This window comes from Etheostoma spectabile, unplaced genomic scaffold (genome assembly GCF_008692095.1).
Source record: "Etheostoma spectabile isolate EspeVRDwgs_2016 unplaced genomic scaffold, UIUC_Espe_1.0 scaffold362, whole genome shotgun sequence".
NCBI classification, from domain to species: domain Eukaryota; kingdom Metazoa; phylum Chordata; class Actinopteri; order Perciformes; family Percidae; genus Etheostoma; species Etheostoma spectabile.
In genome coordinates, this window is record NW_022605592.1 from 63024 (window position 1) to 75645 (window position 12622).

The following is a 12622-nucleotide window of genomic DNA, read 5'->3' on the forward strand; positions in this document are numbered from 1 at the left end:
AGAGCTGCTCTCATTAGGGGCTGAGCCCCCCCTAAAGGTCTGATCCTAGACTTATCCCTGCTGCTGCTTCATACATCATACACCTCAGAGGGAACTGTTGTAATGTTTACTGAACTACATTAATCTGACATCTTTTGCTTTATTGCTTCAGGCTTGTTTCTGCAACAGCTCATTGAGTATCGGACACAATAAAAACTATAGAGGAAAGATTTTCCTTTGACGTTGATGGAGTATTAAACGAGATCGCTGCAGTCGGCAGCAGAGAAACAAGCTACGATGGAAGTTAATGGGATAATTGTCCAGCTTGTATTTACGTTCATAAAGTGCTTGTTTTACTTCTGACAGACTCAGATTAATATTCTAAGTGCCTGACAACATTCTGGAAAGGATTTCTAAGGAGATGGTAAAGATTAAGATCCTTTTTAAAACATAAAAGTCTGCGAAATAGCATTCGCCAAACCCACCAAACTCCATGTAAATAATCAGTGATTTTAGCATCGTTAAACGCGGCTTTCTAAAACGTCTAAGCTCTGAGCAGCGCTGGCTCTGGCTGTCTTGATCCTGCGGGTGTAGGGTGTGGGACTATCGGCTCCGTTTGGTCAGTGTTTTCTTTCTTTCATTACAATATCGGGTCTGTCAGTCACAGTGAAACCGGGGACAGGTCACCAAAACCGGGGACTGTCCCCGGAAACCGGGGACAACTAGTCACCCTAGCTTATGTGCCAACTGATAGCAACATATCAAGCAATTATTACAAAACATCGCTATGACAACGCACATGCACATAAATGCCAGACTACAACCATCTAAAATAGCCGTTAGATTTAGCTCATTAAATTAAATTTAAAAAGTCTCATGTGTCCTGGTTTGTCCACTTATATCGGTCTTTGTTGACACCCGACATCGACCCTGCCGAGCCTCCTTCTTGACCAACACACAACACGGATGAGCTACAAACACACACAGAACTGCTGCGTTCTGATTATCACAGAAACATGACTGAACATCACGGGCGGCTGCTAGCAGCTAACAGCTAGCAGCTAACAGCTAGCAGCTAACAGCTAGCAGCTAACAGGATAGAGATAGGGTAGGTGAATTTAAACAATATCTTAGTTGAAAATGCATCTTGTTGTTACGTAAGGGTCCTGTTCATGTTGCACTGACATTTTAAATGCAATGTTTGTCTGTTAAGAGACACAAAGACACTCTGAAACTTGCCCCATTAACTGCTGTTTCAGCTCAGTGGACGCTCGTACACGTAGCTGCAGCTACTCCATGTTGCCTGCACCGATTCAGGTCGGGGGGGATTCAATCAAAAGTACATGCATATTTATAGCACTCAAGATTAACGTAAAAATTGGCCTGGATTTTCCTTTAATTTGCATAAAATGCTGTTGATGGAACCATGGCTACTGATTAAAGTTAAAATTACTATGTCTTACTGTGTTCTTTACTTTTTATCTTGCTACTAGCTAGCTACAGGTACATTGCTCTGATTTATAACTAGCTTTTCATATAGGTACAAATGGTCAATTCACAATCAAAGAGAAACACAGGAATTGTAAGCGTCAATTTAATTCAGTTGAGATGGACAGACAAACAGGAGCGCATATGAACTGTCCTTGGAAACTGTAAGACCTGCAACATGGCTGCCAGAGAATCTGTTACATCTTCTGCACTGCTCTATTCTACTCTGTCACATAACACATCCTTTGTGGATTGGTGGGAATAAGAGACATCTTTGTGACTCTTGGCAGGTCCTTGGCGTGTTACGGTGACCTCCACACACCCACACACCCACGCACCCAAATACACATTCAGTGAATTCACCCAACCAAGCTGCTATAATCTTGATCAAAAACTGCAGATACCTCAGTTAATGTAAACGGAGCCACACTGCCCATCTGTTGTAGGTAGTTATAAATCACACTAGAGGCTGAACTTGTATGTGTATGTATATGCATGTGTAAACAGTGTGAAAAGATTTGATAGGATGTGTATAGGTCAGAAAGGTTGTACACCTGCGTGCATTCTTAGTTATTAGACTAGGAATTGGGAAGAGAAGTAACTATTATGGAAACATGTAGGTAGAACCATATGGGTGAATTCCGTGTCGTTGCTCCAGTTTCAGGGTATTACAGGGCGCTGAGTCACTGAGCTTTCCTACTGTGACAAGTCAAAATGTCTGCCAGTGTTTCTGTCAACATGCTTGTTTTTAGTTATTTTATATTCAGTATTTCCATCCTATCCATCTTGTATAACTTATATTTGGAACCACCACGTGGGGCACATCCAGTATTGCAGTTATATCCAGTTATTGTCTACCTACAGTATACGTTCAGTCTGGGCTTCCTGTGGAGTTTCCACGTCCTCCCTGTGGGTTTAATCTGGTTTTTCTGGTTTCCTCCAAAACCCCCAGGGTGCTGTAACAATGGCTGTCCTGATAGGATGGGTTTACTGCAAGGTCGGAATCTTACGCACATGTGACAATACATAATGAACTTCAGAGGTGAGAAGTATTCCGATCCTTTACTCAAGTAAAATTACTAAAATCACACTGTAAAAATACTTTGTTACCAGTAAAAGTCCTGCATTGCAAGTGTTCCTTAAGAATAAGTATGTAAGTGTCATCAGGAAAATGCACTAAAAGTATTAAAAGTAAAAGTACTCATAGAATCTGGAAACAATTTCTGTTTAATAGTCTAATCATTTGAGCATTTACATCCTCAGCTGTACTCGTAGGCCAACATTGTATTTTATAAACTGCATGCGTTTTGTGAGCAACAATCTTAAATTGTAAAGTAACAAGAAACTAAAGCTGTCGGATGAATGAGTGGAGTAAAAAGTACAATATTTCTCTCTGAGATGTAGCGAAGTAGACAGTGGCATAGCAAGACGCAAGTAAAGATCAAGTCCCTCAAATTTGTACTTAAGTACAGTACTTGAGTAAATGTATTTAGTTACATTCCACCACTGATAAACTTTGAACAAGAGTATTCCAGCAAGCTGTGTGACCCCAGCACGCCGTACCCTTCTCTGGGATTTCCCTAACCTCAAGGGAAAAATCGAATCATGCATCTTATTATGTTTTCCCTGTTATCAAAAAAAGAGTTGGTTCAGGTTTTTATCCCATAGAAAAATGGGAATAAGTGACAACTACACACAGGGTTATGACAAATGCTTTGAGCTTTAATTGGTTGATTTTAAGAGGTTACATAGTAGTAAACATACTGGTTACACACGTGAAGTTTGATGAAATCATTCACTCGGACCACATGTGCGTGTCACATCTCACCTTCGTTCTGTCAGACTTCCTTAGAAAATAAAGCCCACACCCTACAGTTTGGAGCCCCCACAGCATCGTGGAGAGCCAGCTCACACATTCTCAAATGCATCAATGTCAACATCCCGAATTTCCACAGCAGCACAACTTCAATCTTCTTCATTCAGTCTGGAATACTTGGGGGAAAACGTCATCAGTCCGGGGTAAAGACCCCTGTGTCAGGCCAACCGGTGAGAGTTCAAATCTAGCACCACAGGAGCTTTGATAGTAACTGGCTTGGTGAAAACAGAGTCCATCATTTGGTGCTCTCATGGCGCCGGCAAAATCGTCTCCAAATGAGATTTTGGTGGTGTTTTTTAAGTTTTATTATTAGTTTAGGAACGTTGAACTTGGAAGGAACTTAAGGAGTACATTATTTCTTCCTCAATTAAACACAAGTAGAGAGACTTCAAGTAAAGTATGGAGTATGCATCTTACATCCCAGCCAGGTCATCTGAAATACATCAGAATGCCCACTAAAGCATCAGGTACACAGAAGTCAAGAAAGGAGAACAAAGAGATGCTACAAGAACATAATAAATCAAACTAAATGTAAAAAGCATTACAACAAAACCAACTGTTAGTTAACAGCATTTCAGAATAAAAGAAAATGAAGGACCCAGAAAATACATGTCTGCCTCTCCAAAAGAAAAGAGAATTAGTGCATCATTGTTACATTTTTAATACTACATAGAGCATGTAGCAACATACCACTGCATGACAGAAATCACTTGGATTCTATAATTCTTACTATAGCACTGAAACACCCAAGACACCCAAACATGAAGCTCCAAAATGTATCACGAACACTTCATCAAAGCTACATTTGTTGAGGCCGACAGGGCTAGCTAGCAGAGATCTGAATGTGCGTACTGCTAGAATTATTTCTTCTATGAGTCCAGCAGTGACAGAGCTTCCAAAGCCACGTATCTAAACTGTTTTAGATATATGGCTTTGGTTTCAGAGAAGCAGGCGGGAGGGTAAACACTGCACTCTTCTTGTTCAGGTCATTGCTTTTGGACAAGGCTCCAAAATGAACAAACAGTTCCAAGGCAAAGCCATATATCAGAATATTAGATTGGGTAAATATTGCTCCACTTTTATAATATTGGATTATTTAGATTTTTAATCCAGAATTTGTTGATATATGGCTTTTGTTCCACAGCAGCAGGTCAGCCTTCTAATCTAACACTGCCCCCTGCTGGTCTGGCAGAGTGCTTACAAAGAGACCCATGACTGATCTGCTCCGAGTACAGGCAACTGGAGGGGGTGGGAAGAAAGAATTAGGGACCAGTTATACCTCAGCAAAACATCGGAGAGTCTGCAAGAATCTTTAACCCCTAAGATAATATCAGTGTTATCTAGAGCGACAACTTATTTGCTATTTTCTGTGTAGTTTCCTTTCTTTCAGTCATTTTGCAATACCCACCGTGCTAAATTTGATTTTTTTAAACACTGAAATTATGTTAAAGGCGAGGGAATCCAGGATGATTGGCACAACCCACAAACAAGCTGGAATGACCATTTAAAAGTGAAGGCATTGGCAGGTTAAGATAAAGAGAGTGCGTTCCTGTTTGTTTTTCCATTTAGTCAGCTTCTCTAAACCAGCTTTTTCTAAATTTAAAGGCTGTTAAGCCTTTTTGTTAGTGTCACAATACTGTCATAATACCACCGTAACCAAAGTACTCCTTGGTGTGACACTTGAATGCTGTAATTACAAGAAGCATTGACCCTGTATCATGGTAGTGGGTGGAAGTATTTCGAAAAAGTAACAGTGTATACACACAAGACAATTAAAGACATTTGGAGGGTTAGGAGGAGTAAAGTACCAGTAAAGACTTGAAAGAGAATGTGACATGAGTCATCTGATCAAATATCTAGCCAAGCTGTTCTGAACAGCATCAGATCTGAGTCATTCTTCCCACTAAGGCATTCCGTTCTATTTCTGTGCTGATTCTCATCCGTGCGGTTTCTTCCTTCCTTCCTCCACTATAACAGGTCCGGGAGGTGGCTGTAGACCGAGTCCAGCAGCGTCTGGCTGGCCTCCTGACTCTTGACTCCCGCGATCTCAAACAGCTGGTCCAGCTTGTCCTCGGCCGCTGGGATCTCCTCGATGACGTGCAGCTCCTCTGGGTTCAGGATGTGCAGCATGTCGTCGAAGATGGGCTGCAGGTCGCACGGGTCCAGACGCACCTGCCGGAGAACAGTGTCTTTCTTCTCTGGAGGGGAAATAGAGAGGGTAAGCTGTCATTGTCTTAATTCAATTATCTTAAAGCTGCTCCAATAAATACTTTTTATACCAACGACTATGTGTGCCTACTGCCATCTCCCTGCAGTCACTAGCAGGCTGATGGCTTACAACATCAGATAAGCTACAACAATACAACACACAAGCATTCAACCAGAACACATAAGCATAGACAAGTCGTGACAGCTGGCAGGTTGATGGCATGAAAAAAACCACACACACACACAAGTAGCATACACAGTAGACAGTATGAAAGTGCATGGACACACATTAAGACACATCAACAACACAGAAGCACCAAGCACATACGCACAGACAGAGACAATACCATAGCAACAAAGACAAACACATTTTTCCAGATTATAATTGGTTATATGATTAGTTAATATATGATTAGTTAACAAGCTATGTTTTATGCTCAAAGGGAAAAAGCTGACTGTCCAAAACTACTTTTTCTACATGGTATCCCGCTGCCTTCCTAGTACCAAGCAACTAGCGAGCTGAACATAGTTCAGTTCAGTCACTTTATTATCCAAGATGGGAAAATGGATTTACAGTCAGGAGAAAAGACAAGTACAAATAAACAAAGACATTAAGAAGTACACATAATGTTTACTGTGCATACAATATACAGAACACAATAATACACACTGCAAAAGCAACTTCTGTTTGCTCTTGAACTGGGGCTCTCTGAATCTACGGCCTGAGAGGAGTGTTTCACACTCAAAGTGAAGATGTGGAGCAGTTAGCTGCTAAAGAGACAGATAGTCTCCAAGTAGCTAAAACAATCAGTTAATGCAGGCATGAGGATATGTGACAGGGCTGGTCACTAGTGATGGCCAAGTGATGCTTCGTGAACCCGGCCTAAGGCATTGTAATTCAGTGTGTTCTCTATCAATAGTTGAACAGACAGCGCCCGCTAGTGGGCTCTGAAAATGAAGACTGATCACAAAACCTCATTCAGCCCTCACTACTGGTCACCCCGCCATTTTAAAAACAATTCAGATGTAACAGTGGATTTGCCTGCCGGGCCAATATCCAGCTGCCTTAAAGGCTAACTACCGTTTTTTTCAACCTGGATTATTTCCCTATGTTGTTGTGTGTGAGTGGTCCAGTATTAAGTGGGAATGCTGTAACTAGTAGGTGCAGACGGGCCGCAGCGTAAACCTGTGGGGCAAATGTGCATCATCAATGTGGTCCACTAAAAGGGCTTCATTTTTCAACAATATCTTTATTGGGTTTCTTACATAACAACACTAGGGCTGTGTGAAGGGATATTGTACAACAATACATCAAGCAGGTACCAGATCAGCCCATCCCACTCAATCCCCCCCTACAGGTCCCACCATACATGCCTTCAGTATATCCTAAAGTAAAAAATAAAGCTAGAAACCGCTCCAAATGTTGTATAAGCATGTTTAACCATCCCATGGCATTGTAAATATGAAAGGATCACTGTATTATAGGCACCAAGTCCACATATTCAGGAAACCAGCCCACATCTTTTGAAACTCTCCAGGTTTACCCTTCAAATTATAGATAATCTTTGCACTCGAATTCATCCATCTAGCAAATAGAGGTGGTGATACATCTTTCCATGTAGCTATACATTTGTTGGCTATAATCAGGGCAATTCTAATAAATTTGAGTGGTTTTTTATTGACTGTCATCATAGATGTGTCACCCAGGAGAATTACTCTTGGTTCTGTGGGGATGGTTTGTCCTGTAATATCATGAAGCGCTTTGGATATAGACACCCAATACAAATTAAGACAAGAATAAAACATATGTACCAACATTCCTTTTCCCGATTTTCATCTTGGGCAAAACTGGGAGTACTGAGACTTTATTTTATGTAGTCTGTCAGGGGTATATTATGTTGTAATATGATTTTATTGTGTAATTTTATGTCTAGAGTTAAAAGGAAAACTCTGACTACTGGTACACAATGATTCCCAAACCCATTCTTCAAAGTTACACTCCAGGTCTTCTTCCATTTACATTTCACTCCGAGGTCTTCCCAGCCTATAATCTGAGAGATTCCGGAGTAAGAGCAGGATATAAAGTTCCTCTAGAGGCTGCTCTTTTAATGGTTGGCCGTTCTGTTCGGAGATGACAAAGTGCCTAAGCTGGAAGTGAGTGTGGGGTAGTCCAGACTGAGATGAGAGCTCTTCATAAATCTGAAGGGTTCCGTCTTTAAACACATAGCTTTGTAATACCATCTCTAAGGGCTCCAGTTGGAGAGGGATAGGAATGGGCTTTATTTTCTACTGAAAGGCCCAGATTATAATTCTAAATTTCTGGCAACATCATGCAGAGATAGGCCTTTTTCAAACCTATTAAAAAAAGAAACCGCTCTGAGGTTGCTAGCACTAAACCCACCAGACTCCATTTAAAAAAGCAATACTTTAAGCGTGTATTGAGCCAAGATATTCTCCCATGTAAATTGGTAAACTTGTACTATAAAACTGATAGTTTTATTTTGTTTCTGTCGACTTTGAATTAGATGTATTTTCCGATGCCTAAATTACTGTTTTTTTACATGGAGTCTGGTGGCTTTAGCAAGAGCAATTTTACGTTTGAAAAAAGGATCTTACTCTTTAACAGAAAGGTCGACCTCCTTGGAAGTGCATGAAATGGTTTTTAATTTAGCAACAATAGCCAGAGTGACCACATGAGGGCAGTCAGCATCCACACAGCCATGTTCAAAGTCCTTTTCAGTTCCGTGTGAGGCACATTAGTGAGAGTCTGAATAATAAGCAACAACAAAGAGTCTCTATCTCTGTCTTGGCTACCAGAAATGCCCTGTCAGGTAAAAATGTAGGACATGTCGAAATGAGTCTCCGGTGGAGAACTGGAATGCTTTTCAGTTCATTTGGGGATAATAAAACTTTGAAGTAAGTTTAACATGAGTAGCCTACTCTTGAATAACTGATAGGGATGCGCTGATACCACTTTTTGCTCACACCAAGTACAAGTACTTGCATTTGGGTACTTGCCGATACCAATTACCAATATAGTGCTATGCCATTACAGTTCTATAATGACTTTTAATTTATTTGAACCTGAATGCAGGCAAAGGGACCGGGTGACTGGGGGACTCCAGGTGGGCGGGAGGATTTTCCAGTGCTGTGGATCCTCCAACATCTCTGAGTGAAGCGGAAGGCTACGGGGAAGTTGTGCTGTGTCCTTGGCTACTGACTGTTGTACATTGGTGTTGGAACACGTCCCGGTGAAATACAGCCACACTTTAGACCGTTTAGCTTTAAGTGTTCTGTGTTTAATATAGCGATAAGCTAACAGTAGGCTTACTGTCTACCGCTGTTTTGCTAATTCAATAAAAATAAAAAATAAGGTAATTTTCATGCTTAAGGAACTAAAATGAAGTTACATATTTTTTTAATTTCCAATCTTGGAGCACTATCATGAAGAGGGGCCCAGTGTCACAATCTTGCTCTTTTTTTTGTGTACATGTTGCATAAATGTATGTATTTTACCAAAAAGCAAAACTGGGTCCAGGTATGTAAACATTAAGCTGCCAATACACTGGATCCTTAGCACATGTGATGTCAACCAACCTTGTTTATTTCTATGGAAGAGCAGCAGATCTGGGCTCGTGCTGCATGGGGCTTAGGGTCCGAGTGTGTTGTAGAACATGGAGACTCTGGAGGACATTTGCAGTGTGGTTGGTTTATTCTGGAGAAGCCTAGGGTAACGTTTCAACTCAATTTTATAATATCTGACAATCACCTTTTCAAATCTCTTCACCTCTTTTCACATCTCAGACAACCTTGCATGCAAACTTTGGCAATTTTTTACAAAGTCTGTCTGAGCTGGCTTTTGCGTGATATTAATTATGACCCCTTCCCCATTGTCCTCAGATTCTTGGCTTGATATTCTTCTCATTTCCAGTAAGTTGTTTTGTTCAAAGTTCCCTGCAGACGGATCTTGGAACTTCCTATTTGTTTGGCTGAGGTCAGCTGAAGACATCTGAGGCCAGTTTACGTGACTTATTGCCACATATACAGTACATATAGTCAATCTGAGGGGGTTTGGGAACTACACGAGTTGACTATTTTCCATATCTGAATTTGTAACGACCTCAACTATATGCAAATGTCCATTGCAACGCACCAGGCTTGCAAAACTAAGATCTAACTGTAAAACTCGGCTGATCAAATATGAATCAATATTCTGTTACTGCATTGATAGTCTATATCCGCCACGTTCCACTCCCGGGATTGGGATGGACAAAACAAGACATTTTAGGATGTCATCTCGGGCTTTGAGAAAAACTGATTGTCATTTTATTACTATTTTATGACATTTCATAGACGAAACAATTAATCGATATATCGAGAAAATACTAGAAAGACTAATAACGCCCAATGAAAATAAGCATTAGTTGCAGCTCTATTTGGAAAACCATGCTAATGTTATAATCACATCAAAGACATTTTCTTGCCAAAGACACGGCTAATTTGCTCACCTTTGGTAATGAAGGAGCCGTTCCTGCTGAGGGCGGAGTCTTTGCTGGAGGTGGAGTCACAGCGAAGCAGGGGCTCTGATTCGTCGGGGAAGAAGCCTTTGCTCCGGTCCACCGGCGACCGCTCCACGCCCCCGCCGCCGGCCCCGCCCATGCTACCCCCATGGTTGCTGCAGATGCTGCTGGGAGACTCCAGCGGCTTGTGGACGGGGCTGAGGCTTTGGCTTACATTCACTGAGGTCATCAGCTGGTTGATGTCAAACTGGAGATAGAAACAGAGAGATTGGGGGAGTGGAGGGTGAGGAAAAGTAGAGGGAGAAGATGAGGAGGGGAAGCAATAAGAAGAGAAGAACATGAGTGTGGCAAACCAATGCTCCATGGAGCCCACAGCGAGGAAACACTACATTTCCCATGGTCCTCGGTGTACATAGCAGCCAAAACTAACGCTGGAACACACACCCTCCTGTTTCTCAATGTTGTTCCGATTTTGGTTTTCTAATTTAAAAAAAAAAATCTGTTGGCCATCCTCACATCCTCCTTCGCTTAATCTTTCTTTGTCCCTGTTTTTCATAATTTCTCCTCTTCTAATTATATTACCTTTCTCTTCAGGACTCTCACCCAACCCCCCAACCATACACCCACATCCCGTAGGCTGATGGTTTCTACCCTCTACTATGACCCGTAGCAGTGTTTCCTAAATTAGGCCGGAGCCATAAGTGTGTTTTCCGTCATCAAACTTAAACACAACGGTTGGAGTAGTTAAAGCTATAGTGTGTAGTTTTTGTCATCACATCCATGTGATACAAGCCTTCCGTGATCACGCAACACCCCCACACAGTTGCTAGTAGCCAGGGAGGACACAGAGGATAACTAACTCGATATTCTGGGCATGAAAGTCGCCGGACGCCCCAATCTTCTGAACATAGTCATGCTGAGACATCCAGAGAGCTGGGTGGAGCTGAGAGTCTTGATTAGATTTGGCAATGGCTTAACGGACATTCATTAATATCTTTTTTTTTTTTCGGACCGCTGCAGGACTCAGCCAACATGGGGCGCACGCTCTTACTGGGGGGGCTAGAGGCCGCCCAGTTCATTAATATCTTCATTAATATCTCAATTTTTTTTCTTCTTGTTTCCCTCTTGGTTCCTTTACCTTTGTTAATCTCTGTGGGTTTTCATCTGTTTAGCCACACGTCCTTTCATATTTGTCTCCTCATCCAGTTATCCTTCCATTTCCCACTTTGTCCTCTCTTTCTTTCTTAAACCTTCCTTACCCCTTTAACTTTATCTCTGTTTTTTCCCTTTATTCTATTTGGACTCCTTCTTTTTCCCCAATCCTTGCTTTTTCCCTCGTCTTTTTGTCTTCTCGTCTTCCTCTCTGTGTCTCATGTTGTTTCAGTTTCAGTTTTCGGTCTCTTGTTCTCTCTCTCCTTCCTCTATTGTTAAAACCCCTCTTCCACCCCCTCCCCCTGTCTCTCTTTGGTGTGGTAATGAACCTGTGGCTTGAAACCAGTAGTGACTGGTTTGGGGGAAGAGATCATGAGAGTATGTCTTGTTTTTCACAGCGAGAGCCCAGTCTGGCCTGAAGGTTAGCAGCAGCAGGAAGGTCATTTCATTCAGCGCACACACTGGAAACAACCAACAAACAAAGAGACAAATGTTCTTTTCTTTGGATGAAAATCCATTTTCATGCAGTGGTGGATTAGACATTTAGGCGTAATGAATGAGCTCCAATAGGACATGACGTAGAAACACCGGTGCTGTTCTCTTTTTCTATTCCATGATGTCTGGGTCACTGGGCTGCAGCCTGACACAACATCCGTGATTCTGACAGAACAAACAAACTCTGTCTCGCTCACAAAGGCCTGCACACATGCACAGACGCATCCAGACGGGCACGCACACTGTGACAAAGACACACTGACTTTCATACAGCAGTAGATGGAACTGGAACAAAAGTTTTTTTAGAGCAGATGCTGTGGTGACAAACACACCCATGAGGGATAACAAATTTAGCAGCCTCTGGGGACAGGAAGTCAGTGGATAAGTATGAATAATCCTAGGCAAGATCATACAATCTCATATTCACCTTGTGGCACAGATCTACTTTTTGGGCTTAAAAAGTACGGAATTTCTATTTCTATGTACCTTTTTTTTGGTTACCTTATCTGGTTTATCATGGGAAAAAAGTGAAAGTCTGAATTTACAGTGAGACACAGATTATGTTATCAACAACAGGACATTCCTATTTATTTGTTACTCACTTCTCTGTGTAGTGTTGTGTGTTTGTTTTTACCTGAACCTTTTACATAATGTTCCTGACATTTACGTTGCTGCAATCATTGCCATATAATAGATCAAACTGTTGGTCACAAACTGAAGCTGTGTCCCTGCTGCCCACCCTGGGGGAGTACTGTGTGTATGTCTGACACTCGGTCTCAAACCACATGCAGTCTGATTCCCAAAGCTTAGGACCAAGCTGGAGCACATGGGTCACTGCAAGGAGGAACAGTACTGCTGTTCCAGAAAGCTCCTAGGCTGCTGTGTGTGTGTGTGTGTGTGTGTG

At 41.8% G+C, this 12622-nt stretch overlaps 1 protein-coding gene across 1 annotated transcript in view; it reads right to left on the bottom strand.

Moving 5' to 3' along the window:
- Positions 1 to 3168: 3168 nt before the first annotated feature.
- tnfrsf21 (tumor necrosis factor receptor superfamily, member 21) overlaps positions 3169 to 12622 on the bottom strand; it is a 41237-nt gene continuing 31783 nt past the window's right edge. The window contains exons 5-6 of the mRNA XM_032511399.1: positions 10060 to 10318; positions 3169 to 5541 (exon numbers count right to left, since the gene is read on the bottom strand). Coding sequence (XP_032367290.1) covers positions 5312 to 5541; positions 10060 to 10318 — 489 coding nt within the window. The 3' untranslated portion in view covers positions 3169 to 5311. The remainder of the gene's footprint in view (positions 5542 to 10059; positions 10319 to 12622) is intronic.